This window comes from Oryzias latipes, chromosome 19 (genome assembly GCF_002234675.1).
Source record: "Oryzias latipes chromosome 19, ASM223467v1".
Taxonomy (NCBI): Eukaryota; Metazoa; Chordata; class Actinopteri; order Beloniformes; family Adrianichthyidae; genus Oryzias; species Oryzias latipes.
The window spans coordinates 783,872-807,693 of NC_019877.2; the positions used below are offsets into that span (position 1 = coordinate 783,872).

General features: G+C 40.2%; 2 protein-coding genes, 2 long non-coding RNA genes and 1 other non-coding gene across 5 annotated transcripts; 2 read left to right on the forward strand and 3 right to left on the reverse strand.

The window, feature by feature from the left end:
- Positions 1 to 8: 8 nt before the first annotated feature.
- LOC101162812 (zinc finger protein 260-like) lies at positions 9 to 1,638 on the forward strand (the record flags this gene model as incomplete). The annotated part of the gene is given in 1 exon segment (XM_023949291.1): positions 9 to 1,638. A coding segment is annotated over 1 exon segment (1,406 nt), but the record flags the coding sequence as incomplete, so codon positions are not given.
- A 5,318-nt stretch (positions 1,639 to 6,956) lies between these two features.
- LOC111946437 lies at positions 6,957 to 7,786 on the reverse strand. The gene is made up of 2 exons (XR_002872170.1): positions 7,288 to 7,786; positions 6,957 to 7,080 (listed from the first exon to the last, which is right to left on the reverse strand). It is a non-coding gene; the product is annotated as an uncharacterized LOC111946437 (long non-coding RNA).
- Positions 7,787 to 8,390: 604 nt separating this feature from the next.
- Positions 8,391 to 8,596, reverse strand: LOC111946540. Its single transcript, XR_002872274.1, has one exon. It is a non-coding gene; the product is annotated as a small nucleolar RNA U3 (small nucleolar RNA).
- A 3,170-nt stretch (positions 8,597 to 11,766) lies between these two features.
- On the forward strand, positions 11,767 to 16,059 carry LOC111946427. Its single transcript, XR_002872152.1, has 2 exons — positions 11,767 to 12,198; positions 15,354 to 16,059. It is a non-coding gene; the product is annotated as an uncharacterized LOC111946427 (long non-coding RNA).
- A 5,197-nt stretch (positions 16,060 to 21,256) lies between these two features.
- On the reverse strand, positions 21,257 to 22,689 carry LOC101174320 (gastrula zinc finger protein XlCGF71.1-like). The gene has a single exon (XM_011493417.3). It carries the CDS (start codon positions 22,606 to 22,608, stop codon positions 21,808 to 21,810), a length of 801 nt encoding a protein of 266 aa, XP_011491719.2. The 5' UTR covers positions 22,609 to 22,689; the 3' UTR covers positions 21,257 to 21,807.
- Positions 22,690 to 23,822: the final 1,133 nt, after the last annotated feature.

The following is a 23,822-nucleotide window of genomic DNA, read 5'->3' on the forward strand; positions in this document are numbered from 1 at the left end:
TCCTGCAGCACTCCCCCAGCATTGGATGACTGAAGAGGAAGATCAATGCAACCAGCAGAGGAACTTTAAAGTGGAACAGGAAGAACCGGAACATCCACAGACTAAAGAGGAATCAGGGGAGGTCTTCATCAGTCAGGATGAAGATCAGATTGATCTGAAGCAGGAGACTGATACCTTGATGGAGATTCCTACTTATGAGGAAGATGAGAACAGTGAAGCAGATCTAAACAATCAGCAGAGGAACTTCAGAGTGGAACATGAGGAACCAGAACCTTCACAAACTGAAGAGGAACAAGGGGAGCAACAATTTCAACAGATTAAAGAGGAACCAGAACCACAACAGATTAAAGAGGAATCAGGGGAACTCTGCATCAGTCAAGATGAAGATCAGCTTGATCTGAAGCAGGAGACTGATACCTTGATGGAGATTCCTACTTTCGAGGAAGATGAGAACAGTGAAGCAGATCTAAACAATCAACAGAGCTTTAATGTAACTGATAGTCATGATGGAGGAAACCAACATGTAGAATCAACATCAACTACAGATGAAGAGACAGAATCAACATCAACTACAGATGAAGAGACAGACCCACAGAACAGAGATCAGAGGAAGAGGAGGGACAGAAGTCATGTCCAAACTGGGTCTGATGAAAGATATTGTGCATCTAAAAAATGTGGTAAAAAGTTTAGTGGGCGGCCTCAGTTGAAATTTCACATGAGAACTCAAACAGGAAGGAAGACATTTTCTTGTAAAAACTGTGAAAAAAGTTTCAGTTATAAATTTAATCTCAAAACACACATGAGAACTCACACAGGAGAGAAGCCTTTTTCTTGTAAAGAATGTAAAAAAAGTTTTAGTCAATTATCTAGTCTCAAATCACACACGAGAACTCACACAGGAGAAAAGCCTTTTTCATGTAAAGAATGTGATGCAAGTTTTAGTCACAAATATAGTCTAGAAACACACATGAGAACTCACACAGGAGAAAAGCCTTTTTCATGTAAAGAATGTGATGCAAGTTTTATTCACAGATCTAGTCTCAAAACACACATGAGAACTCACACAGGAGAAAAGCCTTTTACTTGTAAAGAATGTGATAAAAGTTTTAGTCACAGATCTAGTCTCAAATCACACATGAGAACTCACACAGGAGAAAAGCCTTTTACTTGTAAAGAATGTGATAAAAGTTTTAGTCAAATATCTCATCTCAAATCACACATGAGAACTCACACAGGAGAAAAGCCTTTTACTTGTAAAGAATGTGATAAAAGTTTTAGTCAAATATCTCATCTCAAATCACACATGAGAACTCACACAGGAAAAAAGCCTTTCCCTTGCAATAAATGTGATGCCAGTTTTAGTCGAATATCTATTCTAAAAACACACATGAAAACTCATGCAGGTGAGAGATAGTTTTTATGGCTGATTAATGGCTCAGTCATAAATGTAATTTAGTAAAATACATTAGAACTCACACAGGTGAGAAGCTTTTCTTTTTTAACGAAAACATTTTTTTATAAAGGATTTACAGAAAGATTTCAACTACGAAAACAGAAAAACATAGAGCAGAAAACTTGTACAGTATATGGGAAAATATTGTGAAAAAGCCATTTGGTCGTTTTTTATTTTTTTTATTTTTGTTTTTAAAAGAAAGAACTTTTTTTGTTTATATACAAAAAAGAAAAATGTTGGAATATTTCAAGCCTTAGTTTAATTTAGTGAATTTATTGTATAAGTTTAAATAAAACGATGGGAAAAAAGAACATTCTAACAAATGTTTATGTCAAAAACATTTAGTGATCATGTTTAACCCTTGTGCTATCCTAGACACTTTACCATTGGGAGTTGGGTCATCTAGACCCACTAGACAGTGCCCTGAACAATTTTTCTTCAATGATTTGTGATCTTCACTGGTGTCTATGGATTACATGAATATGTTCCACCTTTGTTATGGTAGGGAGAACACGTCAATGCAAGGGTGGGGTCATCTAAGATAGCACAAGGGTTACAAAGTGTGTTGTGTCCTTCCTGCCAGCGAGTGCTTTGGTATTGGAGGGGTAAATTATCTCAGTCAGACTGGTGGACTGGTTGTATTCTGCACCATCCCATATTGCCAAAATTGCCTAAATCTTTTTCAGTAACTACCCCCAATCTGGTGGCCTCAATGACACAGAGCATTGATGTAGTAATTCAGTTCAAAGGAGGCATTAACTACATTTTGTCCTGCCATTGTTTTTTTTTTTTTATTATTTTAGACAAAACTTATTTAGTTGACCATTGTTGTATTTTCTGATAAGACAATGTTTATGTTGTCAAAGTGTGTACATTATTATGAGAAATGTTTTGTAAACATCTTTGATTTTTTTGTCATATTTTCATTGTTGTTTTAGGCTAAAAGAAGGGACTTCAGTTTTTAATTTGTCAAGGCATGTGAGCTAGTAACCATCGAGTGAAAAAAGATTTTCTTTTAAATCCACTAACTAATGGAATCACCATGAATCAGCAAATTCTGCAGCTTCAATATGCAATGTTTTAAAACATAAAGTGTTGCAGAACTTTTAGGATGGAGAAACTGTGGAGAACATTTTCATGTGAATCATCTTTTAAGCTGTTTGTTCCCTTTTGGGGTCATGAAGGCAGGGGACATCCTGCATCCAGTCTGTCACAGGGCCCATGCACTCTCACATTCACATCTAGGGACCATTTAGACCAACCAATCGATCTATGAAGCACGTTTTGGATGGAAGCTGGAGTCCCCAGAGGAAACTCACACATGCACAGGGGCAAACATGCAAACTCTACTGTTTTCAGATCCTCCAACCAGGACTTGAACAGAGTGCCTTCTTGCTTTGAGACAAGAGCGCTAACCACTGCACCACCGTGCAACCCGATAACAAATATGTATATGTTTTTGTTGTTTATGTTACTGCTGAACGTAACCAGAATGTTGATGGAAACTTGTTTGAAGTAACAAACCCCATTTCTTTCTTTCTATATAAATCTTTGTGTTTGTATCACTTTTGTTGATTTTGATCTTTGGTTCTAAATTAGGCTGATTTAATACATATAGTTTAAACTTTTTCATACATCCTGTAAAAATACACACCTATAGTAACTGTACAAACATATTCTATTAAAAAGCAAGAATCGTGTTTCGGTCTGTGAAACGTTGAGCTTAATTCATGAATTCAATCGGATCGCCACCTAAGGAACGATCCACAGTCTTAGTAGAACCGCATCCCTACCATTTAGTGAGGAAAGAATTTTCCTAAAAATTTATTCAAAAAGATTTGGATAAAGAACCAGACTGGTGTTTGTGTCTGGTGTTCTTGTGATTCATGTTTTCTAGTAGACATTAGAACTGTTCCTCTGTTCTTTTTGGTTCTCAGTGTTCTGTTCCAATCTTTACTGTGAATAATAAAGTGGACGTGAACATCAGTCAGAAGTGTGGAGTCTTTCCCACAGTGTGGGTTTCTGCTGTTTGTTGGTTCTCTGCCGGTTCCAAAGCTGGACTCTGTTCCAAAAAAGTTCAAGGGTAAATTAATTGATGTTCTACACTTTTGGTTCCAAATCTGCATGGAACTTTAAATATGAAGGACTGCATTCACTGTGAAACACGTATTTATTCAAAGACGTGAGCATAAAATGACTTTTAAGGAGAATAAATGTTAAAACTTTTAGACCAAATGGAGACTGAAGCATTTTTCTTTTTAAATATCTGTGAAAAATATCACATTTATCTAAAAATCAGAATCACACTCCAGAACAACTGTTTTTCCTGTTTTTATTGGACTAATGTTCACCATCTGCTGAGGAGAAATATTTAATGTTGACAGGGCTCCAGACTAACTTTTTTCACTAGGAGCACTGTGGCCCCCAACTGAAAATTTTAGGGGCACAACCAGAAAATTAAGGGGCGCATACCGTAAATCAACATTCTAACCAGATCTACTAATTTCCACTGTACTATTAATAAATACTTTAATGATAGATGCAGAAATTGCTGTTTCAAATTCAGTGTCACATTTTAATCTGCACTTTTGAAGATGCAACAACAAGGTAAACTGACAGCAGCATCGCTGTCATGACAGTACAAATAGTAAAGAAAATACCATACATTTAGAATCATAAAAAGGTTTTTAGTAACAAAGTGATTACCAGAGTAACCTTTCGGTCATTTCATAGTTACAAACAATACTTAAATGTATGTAAACATTAAGGGATGGAAATTCATCTTGGTGACACCAAATAGGTGCAGCCAATGCACAATAAGCGCATTCTTTTTTAAAACTTGTCCTGTCCAACAGCTGGGCAGACAGATGAGAGCTGAGGGTGTCTTGTGTTGGACATATTTTACTTTAACTACAGGGGTTATTAAACTTCATACAAACCAAAGGTATGTCTGAATAAACCCCTTTTGTAATTGAGGCCAAACTTTATTGATTTCAACCATGTTTAAAAATCTTTGGTGTTGGACCGGACGGAAAAGGAAAGGAGGGAAGAAGAGAGAGGGACGTTAGAGAGAGAGGGGGGGTAGGGGGGTGATAATAGGAGGGGAAGGGGGATAAGACCATGAAGCAGCATAAAGCAACAAGTTTACTGGTTGTTTATCATTACGGTAAGGTTCAAATGTAGTACAAAAAGGGCGGAGCCTGTCCACAAACACACTCAAATGTTATAAACACACCTGCTAGCTGCAAAAATGTCCACATGTCAACATGTACACAAAACAGATAGTGTTCACACGCATACTTATGCCTTTAAACCAACTAGTGTGAGATATTTCAGTCATTCAATCATGCAAACTATTAGTGCAAAGGTGAGCTAACACCTGTGCTCAGGTGAGTGTTTATGTTCTTCTAAAATGGATGGTGGAACGTGAAAAGAAGGAGGGAGAGTGCCCAGCCATCCCCACCCCAAGACCCCCACCACAGCAGCAGCGGCAGCCGGAACCCCCCCCCAACGACACAGCAGCAGGCAGGGGACAACCGCCCCCCCGGGCGACCAAATCCGCCACCCAGGCCAGGACCAGCAGGACCGCCGTGATGCCCCCAGAGCCAGAGAGAAGGGAAGCATGGGGGGAAGGAGAGCAACGCTGCACAGATCACCTGGGGCCTGTTTCAGAAAGGAGGTTAAGTGTAAACTCTGAGTGCGTTAACCCTGAAATCAGGGAAACCCTGGGTTTTCCGTTTCAGAATGGGAGGTTTGTTAAACCAGAGAAAGCAGAGTAAGTCAAACCCGTTTCTGAAAGAGAGGTAACTTTTACTCGGAGTCAGTATCCATGGTTACTTATGCTGTGAACCTAACCTGGTCGGGAGCAGGTTTTATTCTCCAAACTCAAAGTTTATGCCGGTCCCCTCCCCTTTTTAAAGACGAAGCGGTATTTTTCGCTTTAACCTTCACTGCCCAAATGTCCGTCACACAGAGAACAGTGACAAGAATGGCTTGTTCTTTTTTGGAGGACCCAATAGACGAGGAGGCTGCATTAATTCCTAGAGAATTACATTTACGAGGATTTTGAGAAGACTCGATTTTTTTATTTTCATTTTTAGCTGCTGCCATGGTCTTTTAATTCCTGCAGGATTGCATCTACATGAAAATGAAATCAGGGACATTGAATTAGATTAATGTAACAATTACTTTTTGGAAACACAATTTGCTAGTACTGCTTACTTTCTTAATCCCATATAAACCTATACCACTTGATCAATACAGGGGTAGTGTTGCAGTGTGTGTGTGCTGAGCGGGGTGCGAGCCACGAGAGAGAAGGGGAGGGGCGATTGCAGGTGCAGATGGGGGGGGGGGGGTGAGCACGGAGCAGAGGTGTGTGCGTGGAATATATTGTGTGTTCGGAGGACGGAGCACTAAGTTAAATAAAGAGAAGGTGTCATTCCCAGAATAACTGTTTTGGAGTCATTCTTAATCCGCTCTGGAGGTTGAGGGTTTCCAACGGGAAGTGAACCCCGAAGGAGAATTCCCTTCGGCCCTGAAGGAAATCTCCCCTGCGCTTCTGACCACGGTCGGAAAGACGAGAGAAAAGAAAGGAGAAGTCTTCGCGCAGCGAAAGGTTCAACATTAGACAAAAGTTCACTTTTAAAAACACAATTGCATGTATTAAAATTAAACTGACCAACGTTTGCAAGAGGGGAAGGTTAACAAAAAAGTCCTCTAAACATTACCGACGTTAAATGCATTTTCCCCCAGATTGGTTCTGTACACTATGCAGCATTTCATGCATTTACACCAGGAATAACACTTCAAAAGTACACCTAAATATCGCCATTTTTTATTTCACACCTTACGCTATTTAAAAAGTTATTACAGTCAATATTTTATAACAATGATTTAAATGCAAACTTAGGCATTAACTTGAGCAGCTATGTTTTCCCACGCTAACTGTCTCTGTTTTGCAGATGCAGCGGTGTTGCTTTTCTTCTGGAATATGTGCTCATATTCACTGTAACTCTGCAGCAGCACGTCAAGTTCAGCTGGCGAAAAATACGCAGACCTCTTTTTTTCACGGTTGCCATGGTGACCTGTGATATCTGCGCTCCATTGATAATGGCTTCTTATAGACGCGGTGCGCACGCTCACCTCCGAATCAGTCCACTCAGAGTTGATTGACCTAACTCGGATCAGCTTCTCTGAAACAGAAAACTCAGAGTTGTTAATCTCCCGATTGACCAACTCAGAGTTCAAGTTCAACCTCAGAGTTGGTTGAACCTCCTTTCTGAAACAGGCCCCAGGTGTTCAAACCCCCCTAGGGTCCTGTGTGTGCACGTCTGACCAGCATCAACCTGTTATTTCTGTTGGTTCTGATCCATAAAGGTTTTTAATTACCATTTATTTGTCATTAATGTTCAGAGTTCATATAGTTTTGCATTTTTCAAGAGGTTTTTTGAACTTTTTGAGCTTTTCCAGTCTGGTTCTACTGGTTTTATTGGAGTTTCTACTGTTTTTATTGTTACTCCACGTGACACAAAGGTCTCTGCTCGTCCCTGCTGTGCAGCTCTGTCCTTCCCCTCTGTCATGTGTTCATCCGTCCACATGAGGGCGCCGTCTAGGTCATGCCTGGTGAGCTGGAAGCCAAGAAAAGGAGGGAAAAATGGAGAAAATGAAAGACCTGAGGAAAGCTGCAGTTCAGCCTTCAGGAAGAAAAGTTTAGACCAATAATTACAGAAATAAAACATAAAAAATGTTTTTATAAATCTGAAAGTCACCAAAGTGTTTAACAAACTTTTTTATAAAGTGAAAAGGTCAAATGTTTGTGTGTTGGAAGTCCCAACCTGACAGATGAGCAGAATAATAAGGCAGGCAAAGCCGTAACACTGCCCCCTGGTGGACAGGAACTCAGCAGTGCAGCTTCAGGATGGAGTGGCTTCCAACAGATCAGATCAACGTTCTGCTCTCTGCTAAAGAGGCAGAACGTCTCCTTCTAAGAAGAATCCAGAGTTCCTGATCACAAACATCAACTGAAGCCCAAATCAGAGCTGATCAGACTGCATGGAGCCCAAGCTCCAGAAAAGAGGAGAGAAGAAGAAGTCGTCCACATGAAGCTTCACCTTAGAGGAAAAGAGGAACTGCTGAACTAAAGTACTCGAGTACTGAGGAAGACTTTCAACCTCTGATTGATTCTGTAGAACATTTGGAACTAGAATGTAGAAAGTGCTTCAGTTCCATCAGCTGTCAGTCTGCAGCAGCTTCATCTGCTGCCTCCATCCTCTCTCTGTGAGTCTCTGCAGAGTTTTTCTGCAGCTGCTGGTTTTTCTGCAGCAGCAGCAGCATCAGAGCCAGAGAGCCAAAGAAAGTGGAAAGTCTGAGAAGGAAGCAGCTCTGAAGCTCTGCAGCTGACGGTGCAGCTTCAGGACTCATGAGGAGGAGCACATGCACGGCTCTGATGCTGCTGAACGTCTGACTGAGATGATCCACATTCAGAAGAGAGTTTCAGAGTGAAAGACGTGTGGAAGAAGAGAATCCTGAAGGTTTCTGTGCAGACATGAACTCAGTCAGAGAGCGTCTGAATGTTGGAGGATCCAGAAGAAACCAGGAGCTCATGAAGGTGGTTCTGTTGGAGCAGAGAGCAGAACTCTGATCCCAGTTTCAGGAACAATGCAGGCTCATGTTCTGGACTGAAGAGTTCTCCTGAAATGTTCTGTTCAGACTTCTTCAGGATCACATCTGTGTGTGAATGTGGAGGTTTGTCTGAACCAAGCTGCAGCTCACTTTGAAGCTCCTTCAGGCTCACACAGCAACAATGACAAAGACTGAAGCTGCTTTGCTGCCCTCTAGTGGCAAACATGGCATCTGCAGCACACATTTCTGCTTGGTTATTGGTTTCTGCTTTCATAGAAAGAAACAACAAATATTTAATCTTAATACAAACCAACAGTCCACTCAGACAATGTTTCCTCCTTCAGTGTCACATCCAGAAACACTGAACAGTCTTCATCAGTGAAGAAGATTCTCATCTTCTCACCAGCTTCCTGCTCTGAAGGAAACATCTTCATTCATCATCATGGACAGCCAGACCAACCTCTGTAGAAACACAATCCTCTAGTTCCAGACTAAAGAAATGATCCCTGAAAGTAGAGTCTTAGTGAGTTCTGGATGTTGTTTGTCCTCTTCTGTCTGCAGACAGGAACTCCTGCTCCTGGTCTCCTCCTGCAGATCACAGACTGCTAAGTTAATCAGATCAGGTTATCTCTGTCCTGAGGTTATTATTAAACTCTGACAGTCCACTTGAATTTGAATGTGAGATTTTACTTCCATGACATTTTTGGATAAAAACATCAAACCTTCATTGCTGCCTCCAGAAAAACCAGCAAACAGACTGAGAGGAAGACACATTCCTCATCTACTGTCATCAGTTCAGATTCATCAACAGAAGCTGACAGTTTCACAGAGAGGACTCAGACCCTGCTGACCTGGGACTGACCGTGGAAAAACCACAGAAAAGGATCCTTAGTGTCAGGGGGGGGTCACGACTCCCCGTGGAAAACAAGGGAGCAGATGAGAGAAAACATCCTCCAGAAAGCAGCTCCACACTCAGACTGAGTTTATAGAGGCTGACAGGACTGAGGTTCTGCCACAACAGTTGATAAAGGGGGATATCCCATGATGCACTGGGATCTTTTTCAGTCTTTGTGTAGATTTATCATTCTCTTTTATTTAATGTTTGTGTTTGCTTTCTCTTCATTAATCTGTAATTTAAAAATCTGGAGTTCTAAATGTTTTTTTCTCATCTTCAGGAAGCGACACAGAAATCTGACACGTTTTTCTGCAGCTGGAGATCCTAAATGTGTCAGGATGGAGGTCAAACATCTTTGATGGTTAAATCAAGGATTATTTTGAATGTTTTAGATGAATTTTCTTGTGGATGTTCTGTACTCCAGCACTTCTCTTTGTCCTTCTTGCTTCACCTCAGAACTGCTGCTCCATATCCTCAGACAATGAAGAAAACTGAATTTTATATTAATTAAGATAAACCATTATGATCTAAACCAGTGTTTTTCAACCAGTGTGCCACGGCACACTAGTGTGCCGTGGGAAATTGCCCTCATTAACTGATCTAAAAGCAATTACCATCTCCAAGAAATCAGCTCTCTGTTCATCCAAACAGGCCCTGATAAAACACTGATAAGTTAAGAATATGGAATATCATACAATTATTTTTTCTTTGTGTTTATTCGATTCTATTAAAGGCATTTTGATAAGAATAACGGGATACCGCGATTTAGCTGCAGCTATAACTGTGTAAGGAAAAGTCCCGCCCCTTTAACTGTCTCCACCAATCATTATTGAAGGCTTAATCACATGTCATCAGTCTGACCAATCAGATGTGGTTAAAGTATTCACTTCCTTGTTTCGATTTAGCGCAAAAAAGTCTCTCTGTTCTAACAAAAATACCAGCTAAAGCTCGTCTTTAGCGGTGTAGCTTTCCACAGAATCTGGTATCAGAGTGGAACAAGTGAACAAAACCATGAAGCTCAAAGACGCTGGTCTTTCTGCGGTCGGCGGATTACGGGCACTACATCTCCCATGATGCAGTAAAGTGACTGTCTTAGCGCACAATGAGTCTCTCCTCTTAACGTCTTAAAACAACGAACACACATCAAACAGTTTTTGAATCTTTTGACTTAATTTTTTAATACATCTTTTAGAAAAAAACAGCTGCAGCTTCCATCTTTTTCTGCAACAATTATCACAAAAATGCATGTGAGATTGCAGAGCGGCTGTAGATCAATACAGACTGAGCTTTTTCTTTTTTTTTTATTTATCTATTTTTTTGGATGCTGGTGTGCCGCGGTATTTTTGTCAAGGTTAAAGTGTGCCGTGGCTCAAAAAAGGTTGAAAAACACTGATCTAAACAAATCAAAGCTGCTGCTGTTAAGATGCTGACAGAAATGTTCTCCATCCTGCAGGTTTACCTCAGGTTCCTCTCCTTTCTTTCCCTTATTTGCTGATTTTTTCTGTGTAATTTGTTTTATTCTAATCAAGAAGTCTGAATCAAATTTTTTTCCAAATGTTCTTCTGTCTACGTTAAAAAGGTACTGAGTGTAGAAAGAAGATCAGGACTTTTCTGTCACTTTGGATTGAGGTCAGGACTTTGTGGAAAGTGTTGAGTCACTTTGGAAAACTTTCATCATCTGTGTATATTTGTACAAACATGAGCTCTAAAAAGAAAACTGGAAGGAGTATAAGGCAACAGAGAAGACAGATTTGATGAACTTCTGCTCCCACAGTCGATGCAGCAGAGACAGAAACTGAAGCCTTCATCCCATCACAGGCAGAGAAAGGAGGCAAAAACTTTCAGCTCCACTTTTATCTTCTGCTCCATTTTGTTGTCAAGACTCCAAATAATACAATACTACATTTGAAGTAATATCACATATCCTTGAGCTCATTTTGAAAACATAAATTTTTAAAAAACTTGTTTTTATGTAATGCTTAGCTAAGGCAATCGTCTTTCTTTTTCGGCTTTTCTCATCAATGGTCGCCACAGCAAACGAGTTGCATGGTAAACATGGCAATGTTAAACGCCGGATGCCCTTCCTGACGCAACCTTCTCGGGACCGGCACAGAAGTAGAGAAGGGAACAGGGAGGAGCCCGGATTCAAACCCTGGTATAACGGACAGAAGGCGCCACAAACCAGCATGAGCTAAATCGGCTCCCCAATGTTTAGCCAAGGCAATAAGAAACATTAAATAACTGTTTTTATTGATATTTTATCTTCAATAAAATTGTTCTTGTGTCAAAATAACATAAAGAAAATCGTGTCCTGATGAACAGAAACAGTTCATAATAGCTTGTAGATTAAAAACTAAACTCTGCAGAACACAGTCTCTCTGCTCTGCTTCATTCTGATCCTCCTGCAGACAAATAGATCCATGAACGTCTTTGTTTTCCTGATCTGAGCTGGAATCTGGATCTAAACTGGACGGATGGATAGATCTACAATACTGCTGTTTTTGTTGTACTGCCGATGTTAGCTTGAGGGGCTGTAAGAAAGAGGAGGAGTCTGTACACAGATGGATGATGGGAATGAGACGGCCAAAATCTGCATCAACAGTCCTGCCTCAGACGTGAATTATTAATGAACTGCTGTTGCTCTGGAGAAACTATGTCCTAGAAAATGACACAGTTTTTTAATTTATTTTTATTTTGTCTAAAAACTGCATCATCATCATCATCATCATCATCATCATCATCATCATCAAAAGATAATGGGGAACAGTTTGGAAGTAGATCAGAAGATGATCGGAGTGGGATCTCAGCAAGGTATAGAGGCACATTTGTTTGATCTAATTAAGCCCGTTTGGACTCTGGCGCTCCACGCGCTGGATGAATAGTGGCGTTTGGAGGAAGTGCGGCTGCGCAGTCCGTCACTGAACACCGTCACTGCCTGGACCTCTTTCTGGGTCCTAGTGCCCTAAAGGTTACAGCTCCTGGTTCCACAAGAAAAAAGTCCATTCTAGAGGCCACTCTGACGTCATCATCATCAAAGACAGCGTTACCTAGCAACCATACCAAGACCATAGCAGCTATAGAGGGAAACACAACAAACCATCAACGGCGGTTAAAGCAGTCAGACGTTTGTTCTGCAGCTCAGCAAAAATCTCTGCTTTAGGTTTTGGGGAGAAAAACAAAGGAAAACACACGGAGAAGGATTCTGCAAAGGAAATCCCAAGTTCTATTGGTAAGTCAGCGTCCTGGAAACATGCTTTGTTGGTTCTGAAGTGGCATGAATGCAGACTTAGATTGGTTTGTTTCCTTGGATTTTTCAGATTGATTCAAGCTGTAAATGTTGTCAGCATAAAGCAAGTTTGGACTAAACTAAAGCAGAAAGTGGCTTTGAAGATGGTCAGGAGAAATGAGGATGCCATTGCCCCTATGAAAGTTAAATTGAGAAAACATAGACAGAAAGCTCCCTGGAGGAATGATGATCTAGTCAGGGCACAGAAACAACTGTGCCGCAGAGCCGAGCGAAAGTGGCGCAAGTCAAAACTCCAGGTTCATTATGGAATATATAAGGGGGAGTTGTACGCTTACAACCAGATCTTATGCAGAACAAGGGAAAGGTACTTCTCTGAAATAATTGGAAGTTGCAGCCGCAACTCTCGTATCCTGTTCACAACAGTTAACAGATTAACTAACCCCCCAACCCAGCTACCAATAGAACTGGTTTGTACACCCAAATGTAATGAGTTTGCTGTATTTTTCAATGACAAGGTTCAGGGCATTAAAAAAGCCATCAACTCCACAACACATATAACTATCCAACGGCCACCTACTCACTCTAAGCTGACTCACTTTGTACCTGTCACTGACCAAACTGTCCAAGAGACCATCACCCGTCTGAGCTCGTCTACATGCTGCCTTGATGTGTTACCCACTAGATTTCTAAAGTCTGTCCTGAACAGTGTGTTGCCATCTATTACTCAAATAGTTAACATGTCTCTTCAATCTGGAATATTTCCAGAGGCCTTAAAAACTGCAGTCATTAAACCTCTCCTGAAGAAGAGCGGTCTTGATCCCACTGTACTGAATAATTACAGACCTATCTCTAATCTGCCATTTTTAGGAAAAGTCCTTGAAAAAGTTGTCTACCAACAGCTCACTGACTTTCTCTTATTAAACAATTCGTTTGATGTTTTCCAGTCAGGTTTTGGACCCCATCATAGCACAGAAACTGCTCTTATGAAGGTAACCAATGACATCCGCCTGAACACTGATGATGGCAAAGTCTCTGTCTTAATCCTGCTAGACCTGAGTGCTGCCTTTGATACTGTTGATCATGGGATCCTTTTGCACAGACTCCAAGACTGGGTTGGCATCTCTGGATCTGCCCTAAGTTGGCTCAAGTCTTATCTGGAAGACAGGAAATATTTTGTTGAAATTGGGAGTTGTGTCTCAGACTACATGGGCTTGAATTGTGGTGTGCCCCAGGGATCGATCCTGGGACCCCTTCTGTTCAACCTCTACATGCTGCCACTAGGGCAGTTAATACGCAGTAATAACATTTCTTATCACAACTATGCAGATGATACTCAGATCTATGTGTCACTGACAACAGGTGAATATGGGCCGGTGGATTCACTCAGCCACTGCCTCCAACAGATCAGCGCGTGGATGCAGAACAACTTTCTCCAGCTAAACTCAGACAAGACCGAAGTTATTCTTTTTGGCCCACAGAAACAAAGAGAAATTGTCAGCAGCTACCTTCATTCTCTGTCTCTTAAACCCTCAAATCAAGTCAGAAATTTAGGGGTAATCATGGACTCTGACCTGAACTTTAACAGCCATATCAAGTCAGTAACATCAGCGGCATTTTACCACCTGAAAAACATTGCCAAAATCAAAAACATAATCTCAAAGCGAGACCTGGAGATACTTATCCATGCATTTGTCTCCAGTAGGTTAGACTACTGTAACGGCCTGCTCACCGGCCTCTCCAAACGAGCTGTAAAACAGCTTCAGTACATCCAGAATGCTGCTGCTCGAGTCCTGACCAGAACCAGGAAGTATGATCACATTAGTCCTGTGCTCAGGTCTCTGCACTGGCTCCCTGTACCTCAAAGAATAGACTTCAAAGCAGCTCTGCTTGTGTACAAGTCTCTCCATGGCCACGCACCAAAGTACATCTCTGACATGTTAGTGCCATATGAACCATCTCGTACTCTGAGGACCTCAGGGGCCGGCCTCCTGTTGATGCCCAGAGTCAGAACTAAACAAGGGGAATCAGCGTTTCAATATTCTGCAGCTAAAATCTGGAACAGCCTCCCTGAAGGCGTAAGACAGGCCTCTTCTGTGTTCATGTTCAAATCTAGACTTAAAACATTTCTGTTTAGCCGTATATATGACTGAAAGGTCCTATCTGCACTTTTCTTTCCTTCCTTTCTTTTTAAATCTTTTTTTTTTCTTTTAAAGTAAATTTTATGTTGATTATTTCTATGATGTATTGTGATTTCAATGCATTTTTCTGTTTTGTGAAGCACCTTGAATTACTTTGTGTACGAATTGTGCTATACAAATAAACTTGCCTTGCCTTGAGGGCTTTTTTCAGGAATTCTTGGAAGAGGAGGACTTCTCCAAACAACCAGAATCTAGGAGGAGGTTGTTTCAGCATTGAGATCAGGATTTAGCATGAGCTTCAATCCCATTTTTGTTCAATCCAAATGTTTACCGTCATATTCAGGAGTTCAACTCTGAAAGCCACCATGACATCATAGACATTAAAGACCCTGTTACCTAGCAACCAAACACAACAAACTGTAGACTATTCAAACTGGACATTTTGGGGCAACAATTCTTTTTTAACTCAAGTTTTTATGAAAAATCCAAATGATGGAAACAGATTGTGTAAAGGAAATGAGGATCTATTGGTGAGTCACAGTCCTGGAAACATGAGTTGTGCTCTGATGAAGACGCCTGATCCAAATGTGGATTTTTGAAATGTTCTTCATGAGATTCAAACTGATTGAAGCTTTGAATTAAAGGTGTCAACACATTTCTGCATTGGATTCATTCTGTTTCAGTGTCTAAGGTTGGTTTTGTGGCAGAAACCAAGTTTTTGTTGAACAGTAGCGTTTGAAAAAGCAGAAAGTGGCTTTGAAGATGGTCAGGAGAACTTCTTTGAAGAGGAGGACTTCTCCAAACAACCACAACCTTAGAGGAAGTTTTCTGAGCATTCATAGAATGCTTTTACAATGACTCATCATTTTCCACAAGAAGCTAATGAGTTTTTCCAAATGCATGCTGGATATTCTTAGTTCTAGCTTGGAAAGCACTTTGTGGGATTTCCCTGAAAAACCTGCTTTATCAATCATTTTGGTCTCTTTTTCTTCTTCTAAGTTCCAGCTTGGTGAGTGTGCAGGTCGCCATGGCAACCACTGTCCAGGTCAAAGGGAGGACCACGGCCATCCAGTCTCCAGGCTTTAGGATTGATTTGGATTTGTTAAACATTTGTTTCCCACATTTTAATAGTAGAATTCAACACGGGACATATAGTGGATTGTAAGAATAGGAACAAAAACAGCAACAACAAAATAATCCTCCTCCCCTTAAAACATGCATTTGACTCTGAACAAGTCTAAAACAAATCCAAGCAAAGACCAGCGCTGGGGCTCCTGCTAGTTTCTTTTAGAAGAGCCTGCCTCTTCAAAACATAGAATGTTCAACAACTAGAGCTAAAAATGTCTGTTGGTAGATTTCTGGATGTTGGCCGTATCCCAGCGAGCAAGGCCAAGTCAGCCCCATATGGTTTCAAAGTGGACAGAAAAGGTTTTTAGGAGTTTCTAGAATGTTCAACAACTAGAGCTAAATGAAACTAGTGCATGAAATGACAAAGAACTTCCTGTTTGAAAGGAATCTCATGATGGCTTCCACCTGTCTCTTTACTTTTCCTTCTTTTTTGGGTTTCTCCTCTTTGGGAGGTTACACAAAACTGCACTTTAACCCAGAAGGAAACAACAACCGTTCCACAATCCCTGAATCCCCTACAGCCTTTATCTAAACATTTACATTGACCATTATCACACATTTGATTGCATTTTCTCAGAACAACAAGCACAACTTCCCGTTTGTTTGTGTGTGAAATGATTCCAAAAAGCCATGTGTCATCCTGGAGGGACTGGTTTCTCATCAATGCAGACCACCAAGTTTCTCTGGTTTCTGACTATTTGGTGGCTGGTAGGCCTTTTGGGATTTTTGTCAGGGAAAGAAGTGAACCTGGGCTCCAAATATTGGAAGACACTGATCTAAAAGTACTAGGACATCTGGAGAAAGCTCTAGTTCTGCTCCAACTCAGTCCAAAGCACTGAAGATAGATGGAGTTGGATTTGGGAGAGGACTGAGCTCATTCAGATGAAGAAAGAACAAGTCAACAGATGAAGAAGATTTCAGGAAGTTTCCCATTCAACAAGTTCAAGTTTCCAGAGAGCTAGTTTAGCATCCGTGTTCTGGACCAAACCACTGTCCCTCTGAAGGTCCAGACACAGAGAGGCCCAGAGTGACCCCCATTTCTCCTTTTTGCTCTCTCCAGTGGCTGACTCCGCCCCTTAGGACGTCCCCCTGTGTGGATCAGTGGTCAGTGTGAAGTCAGTTTCCTGTTTTTAGCTTTAGATTTCTGCTGAAATGTAAAGGTTCATTCAGAATTCCCCAGTGGCCTCATGTTGGAGGAGGGGCTTCATGAGATGCTGCTGGGGGCGGAGCTTGAACACACACCGCTTCCTGGAACCCAAACTCAGGCTAAAGAGGAAAAGTTGGGATTTCTGGTGTTTGTAAAGATCTGGAATGGTTTCCTCCCACAAAAAGGCCTTTTTCTAGTTTCCTGCAGATGAATTCTTTTCCTGCTGGGAGTTCTCATCTGGGTTTGCAGATTCTTAGTTGGAGGAAAACTTGGAGCAAATTCTTCCCAGAAAAAGGATTTTCTCTGGAGTGAATTGACATGAACAGAGTGAGTTTGGACTGAAAGCAGCAACAGGGAGGAGATGTTAGAGCTTCATCAGAAAACAGCTTTCTGGAGGAGTTGGAAGACGTCAACAGTCACAGTGATGGTGAGGAGGAGGAGCTAAGACTTCCAAAGTCAGAGCTAAAGATGGAGGAGCAGCAGGAGGAGGTTCTTCACTGAAGGAGAGCACAAGTCCAGCTTGTCAGTGCTTTGCTGATTGGCTAGTTGGATGTGTTCTTTGATGAGCTTTTCAATCTGACGTCTGCTTGGAGGACTGTTTTCATCCTTTTGGATGATTCCACTATTTGAACCAGACCTGGAACTAGAAGAGACTCAATGAGAACAGAAAGACAAGAAAGGATCCAAACCAAACTCTTTTTCTCTCGGGAGCAGGTTTAGTTGAAGCTTAGTTTGTTGTCAGAGAGGTGAAGCAGCATGGCGTGTCGATTTAAAGATGATTTAGTAGATGAAAAAGCTCAGATAATACTTTTTTCACCGTGAGAGGGTGATAAGATCACATATGGATGTTGAAAAATTAAACTTTTTTACTTTTATCTAACATAGTTATTTGCTTCAGTTAAGATAACTCCTTTGTTTGTTAAGTCAGTTTAAATATAACACGCAGTTATCAGACAGTTATTTTACTTTCATTCAAAGTAATTCAATTAAGTAGATGTAACGTTGGTCCTGCTGTTAGATCGGCACCGCAAAGGATTGTGGGATACCTTTTTCTTTGCCTGTCTGGACGGATTTTGGTTTAAGTGTGGGTTTTTGACCAAATGTGTTTAGTTGTTTAGCTGTTTTACTGTGTTGTGCCATGTTTTGCTGAGATGTTTAGTCCTACTGTGATTATGTCTCTGCACCATGAGTAAGAGTGAATGAGAGGATGATGAGTTTATATAGCACCCCTACTGTTGAGAATCACATCTATCTGATCACAGATGGATTGGTCCTTCAGGAACCTTATCAGACACATCAGGAACCTTCACTAAGCCTCATCCTATGTTTCTCTTTATCTCATTTGCTGATTTTTTCTGTGTAATTTATTTCATTTTAATCAAGAAGTCTGAATCAAATGATTTTCCTAATGTTCTTCTGTCTCTAAATTAAAAAGGTAATGAGTGTAGAAAGAAGAACGGGATGTTTCTGTCACTTTGGATTGAGGTCAGAATGTGGTGATTTCAGGTTTTTGTTGGGACTTTGTGGAAAGAGTTGAGTCACTTTTGAAAACTTTCATCATCTATGTATATTTGTGCAAAAAAGAAAACTGGAAGGATTTTAAGGCAACAGAGAAGACAGGTTTGATGAACTTCTGCTCCCACAGTCGATGCAGCAGAGACAGAAACTGAAGCCTTCATCACATCACCATAGCTGGATTCCAGAGCGCTTTATCAAAGCGCCTTAAGCCCGTTTGGACTCTGGCGCTCCACGCGCTGATGAATAGTGGCGTTTGGAGGAAGTGCGGCTGCGCAGTCCGTCACTGAACACCGTCACTGCCTGGACCTCTTTCTGGGTCCTAGTGCCCTAAAGGTTACAGCTCCTGGTTCCACAAGAAAAAAGTCCATTCTAGAGGCCACTCTGACGTCATCATCATCAAAGACAGCGTTACCTAGCAACCATACCAAGACCATAGCAGCTATAGAGGGAAACACAACAAACCATCAACGGCGGTTAAAGCAGTCAGACGTTTGTTCTGCAGCTCAGCAAAAATCTCTGCTTTAGGTTTTGGGGAGAAAAACAAAGGAAAACACACGGAGAAGGATTCTGCAAAGGAAATCCAAAGTTCTATTGGTAAGTCAGCGTCCTGGAAACATGCTTTGTTGGTTCTGAAGTGGCATGAATGCAGACTTAGATTGGTTTGTTTCCTTGGATTCTTCAGATTGATTCAAGCTGTAAATGTTGTCAGCATAAAGCAAGTTTGGACTAAACTAAAGCAGAAAGTGGCTTTGAAGATGGTCAGGAGAAATGAGGGCTTTTTTCAGGAATTCTTGGAAGAGGAGGACTTCTCCAAACAACCAGAATCTAGGAGGAGGTTTTTTCAGCATTGAGATCAGGATTTAGCATGAGCTTCAATCCCATTTTTGTTCAATCCAAATGTTTACCGTCATATTCAGGAGTTCAACTCTGAAAGCCACCATGACATCATAGACATTAAAGACCCTGTTACCTAGCAACCAAACACAACATACTGTAGACTATTCAAACTGGACATTTTGGTGCAACAATTCTTTTGGTTTTGTGGCAGAAACCAAAAGAATTGTTGCACAGTAGCGTTTGAAAAAGCAGAAAGTGGCTTTGAGGATGGTTGGAAAGCACTTTGTGGTATTTCCCTGGAAAACATGCTTTATCAATCATTTTGGTCTCTTTTTCTCCTTCTAAATTCCAGCTTGGTGAGTGTGCAGGTCGCCATGATAACCACTGTCCAGGTCAAAGGGAGGACCACGGCCATCCAGTCTCCAGGCTTTTGGATTGATTTGGATTTGATAAACATTTGTTTCCCACATTTTAATAGTAGAATTCAACACGGGACATATAGTGGATTGTAAGAATAGGAACAAAAACAGCAACAACAAAATAATCCTCCTCCCCTTAAAACATGCATTTGACTCTGAACAAGTCTAAACCAAATCCAACCAAAGACCAGCGCTGGGGCTCCTGCTAGTTTCTTTTAGAAGAGCCTGCCTCTTCAAAACATAGAATGTTCAACAACTAGAGCTAAAAATGTCTGTTGGTAGATTTCTGGATGTTGGCCGTATCCCAGCTAGCAAGGCCAAGTCAGCCCCATATGGTATGGCCTAAATCTTAGACATATAAGGGTTCAGGAAGTACTATAATTTAAGATGGAAAAACATTCAATTGAATTGGAGTAATACAACATTAAGTTCAGAATTAGGATTCTTTGTTGACATTTTACATGGTGATACAATGAAATTGCAGCAGCCTTGAAGTGATGACGTTAAATAAAATAAAGTATAGAAAAAAATGAAAGGATAAATGAAAATAGAAAAGTTAGTTAAATATGTAAATTTGAGTTGTATAAACAAATATTGAGTTGGATAGACACAATAAATTAGGTTGAATAAAAACTTAATTAATAGTTACCAATATTTTCTGTCAGTTATTTCTATCCTGTTATATATGTATTCATTTTTTGTGACTCTGACTTTAACTTCAGTTCTTTCAACATCATGCAGCAATAGGGATGCTAAATTAGCTCATCCTCCTCTCACTCATGGTGCAGAAAGAATTAAACATAGCAGGACAAAGACTAGACAAAACACAGTAAAACAACTAAACAACTAAACACATTTAGTCAAAAACCCACACTTAAACCCAAATCTGTCCAGACAGGCAGAGGGAATGATATCCCAGAATCCCTTGCGGTGCCGATCTAACAGCAGCACCAAAGTTACACCTACTTAATTAAATTAATTTGAATGAAAGTAAAATAACTGTCTGATAACTACTTGTTATTTTTAAGGTGACTTAACTAAATATAATTGATTTATCTAAACTAAAGCAAATAATTAAGTTAGATCAAAGTAAAAGTTTATTTTTCCAACATCCATATGTGGTCTTATCATCCTCTCACGGTGGAAAAAGTATTATCTGAGCTTCTTCATCCACTAAATCATCTTCAAATGGACACGCCATGCTGCTTCACCTCTCTGAAAACAAACTAACCTTCAACTAAACCTGCTCCAGACCAGGTTATGTTCAGAGCATGAGTTGTTATGGCAACTTGACATACCCGGAAACATACCTCCATTTCTGGAACCAAAAGCTCAGGTTATCAACTTCCTTAGCCTCAAACTTATCGTGGGAGCTAGCATAACCTGCTTTCTGGAATACCCTCCTGAACTCCCAAGAGAACAATTAACTTATCTAACCCTACAACTACATCTTTAAATAATCCACCAGATGAGCTTCATCCAGATGGAGTTAGGGGACGACTGAGGGTGCAAGACGAGCCAGAGGCAGGATCCACAGCCAGGTGTTAGAGCAGGAGCAGAGCCGACAGAATGTAATGTGCACCCTGTGACTTTGATCATGAAAAAAATGTAGCTTAGGTCACAACTTTAAAAAGGTCTAGACTAAGTTTAACTAACAGGTATTGGTTGATAGATCTATTAATTATAATTTAGTAAAGCTAGTAAATTATAACCATATCATTTCAAATAAACTGAAAAAATAAATTGCCAAATATATTGTTTTATTTATTTAAACGTTTCAATTATTAAAAGTGCAACTGCATCTAACCAAGAAACAACATTTTTGTTAGAAATGACAGACACACACAGAGGGCTTCAGAAACAGCTGAAAATCATTTATTTAGAAACATTTAATAAATATTTTCTCTGATGAACTAACCTGCTTCACTTGGAAACACAGGTGTAGACAAAGGTAAACTAGCTAGCAGGTAACGGTTGATGGATCTATGACTTGGTTATCATTTCAAAATTAATTAATTAACAATATTATTTCATATTAACTCCAATACAAACTAACAAATATTGTCTTTTATTTGACACTTTGTAACAGGATCCTAAAAGCAACTAACAAAAAAAACCCCAAAGTTTTTTGTTCAGAATTGACACACACAAGGTGCTTCTGAAATGGCAAAAAAAACAGTTATTTAGGAACATTTAAAAAACACTTTCTCTAATGAACTAACCTGCTTCAATTTAAACACAGGTCTACTTTACCTTAAAAAATGAACCTCTGTAAACAAAAATCATTTATCACAGAACATGAAGCTTACAGTGATACCCGTAATTTATTTATTTTTTGTGATACCTGCAATTATTTCTCCTGAAAAGGAGGAATGATTGTTGGACTGGAAATACAAAGCTGTTTCTACCATGTGTGGGTTAACATGTGTCGTGTGACAAGAGACCTTTGGGTGAAACCTTTGCTGCATTTTTTACAGGAATAAGGCTTCTCTCCGGTATGAGTTAACATGTGAGATGAGAGATTATACTTTTTCCTGAAATCCTTGTTGCATTCCTTACAGGAATATGGCTTCTCTCCTGTGTGAGTTAACATGTGATGAGTGAGGACAGATCTATACCGGAAACATTTGTTGCATTCTTTACAGGAATATGGCTTCTCTCCAGTGTGGGTTAACATGTGAGATGTTAAATGAGACCTTTGAGTGAAACTTTTGCTGCATTCCTTACAGGAATAAGGCTTCTCTCCGGTGTGAGTTAGCATGTGAGAAGAGAGATGAGTTTTATTTCTGAAATCCTTGTTGCATTCCTTACAGGAATAAGGCTTCTCTCCTGTGTGAGTATACATGTGATGAGTGAGCACAGAACTATACCGGAAACATTTGTTGCATTCCTTACAGGAATAAGGCTTCTCTCCGGTGTGACTTAACATGTGACACGTAACATGAGACTTTTGAACAAACCTTTTGCCGCATTTTTTACAGGAATAAGGCCTTTTTCCTGTATGGGTAAACATGTGATACTTCAAACTTTGAGCAGTTGTACAAGTTCTTCCACACTCTTGACAAGAGTACTTCTTCGTTTTCTCTTTTTTTTTCCATTTCTTCTTTGAAGCAATTTTTCTTAATGTTTTGTCATGAACACATTTTTCTGTTATTTCCTCCAAGTTGATGTCACACTGACCTGCTGACATGTGAAAGCTGTCCATACTTTGGACATGACTTCTGTCTCTTCTCTTCCTCTGACCTTTTTTCTGTTGGTCTGTCTCTTCATCTGTAGTTGATGTTGATTCCTCATGTTGGTTTCCTTCTTCATCCTGACTATCAGTTACATTAAAGCTCTGCTGATTGTTTAGATCTGCTTCACTGTTCTCATCTTCCTCATAAGTAGGAATCTCCATCAATGTATCAGTCTCCTGCTTCAGATCAAGCTGCTCTTCACCTTGACAGATGTAGAGCTCTTCTTGCTCCTCTTTCATATGTGGACGTTCTGGTTCCTGCAGTTCCTCTTTAGTTTCTGAAGGTTCTGGTTCCTCCTGTTCCTCTTGAATCTGCAGAGGTTCTGGTTCCTCCTGTTCCTCTTGAATCTGTGGAGGTTCTGGTTCCTCCTGTTCCACTCTGAAGTTCCTCTGCTGCTTGAAAAGATCTTCCTCTTCAGTCATCCAATGCTGGGGGAGGACTGCAGGGACACAAACACAACAAGAAGCCTGTTTACACTTTTAAAACAATTTGTTCTTTGTTAAGTACCAATACAATTTTTTATTACTTCAGTCAGAAGATAATTGCTTTACATTTTTAATTTAAAAAAGAATCCACCCATTCATCCATTTTCTGAACCCCTTTTGGGGTCATGGGAATCCTAGAGTTTATACCAGCTAAAGTTGGATGAAGCCAGGGTCCACCATGGACAGGTTTCCAGTCCATCACATGACCAAAAAACACACACACTCATATTCACATCTACGGGTGCTATGGCGGGGGCACGAGAAGAACATGCAAACTCCTTATAGGAAGGATCCAGCTGGGATTCCAACTAGAGCCTTTCTTTCTGTGAGGTGAAAGTTCGGGTCAAACACCTAACATAAAAAAACTCTTAAGGATTTCTGAAATATTACCCGCCAATTTCAATACCAACTACAGCTCTTAATTCACACACTCCCTACACCAACACACTATGAACACACGTTACACAAGAAGGGATGTGGTCAATGACCTTCTGTCCTCTACGCTATCCCATCTGGGGCATGTAAGACAATATTTTCAAGAACAGTTCGGCACAACACTTAAGTTGATGTCCAACATTTTTTCAGCTTTCATTATTTAGAAAATCTATTTTTTTTATATTGTAATGATTCTCAAAACATTTTTTTTTTCATTTTTCATAGATAAAGCTTTTTAGCACTGAAACCACTCAATTCAGGCT

Coding starts and splice junctions, on each gene's coding strand:
- LOC101174320 (XM_011493417.3), bottom strand. CDS start 22,608: ATGGACAGCTTTCACATGTCAGCAGGTCAGTGTGACATCAACTTGGAG.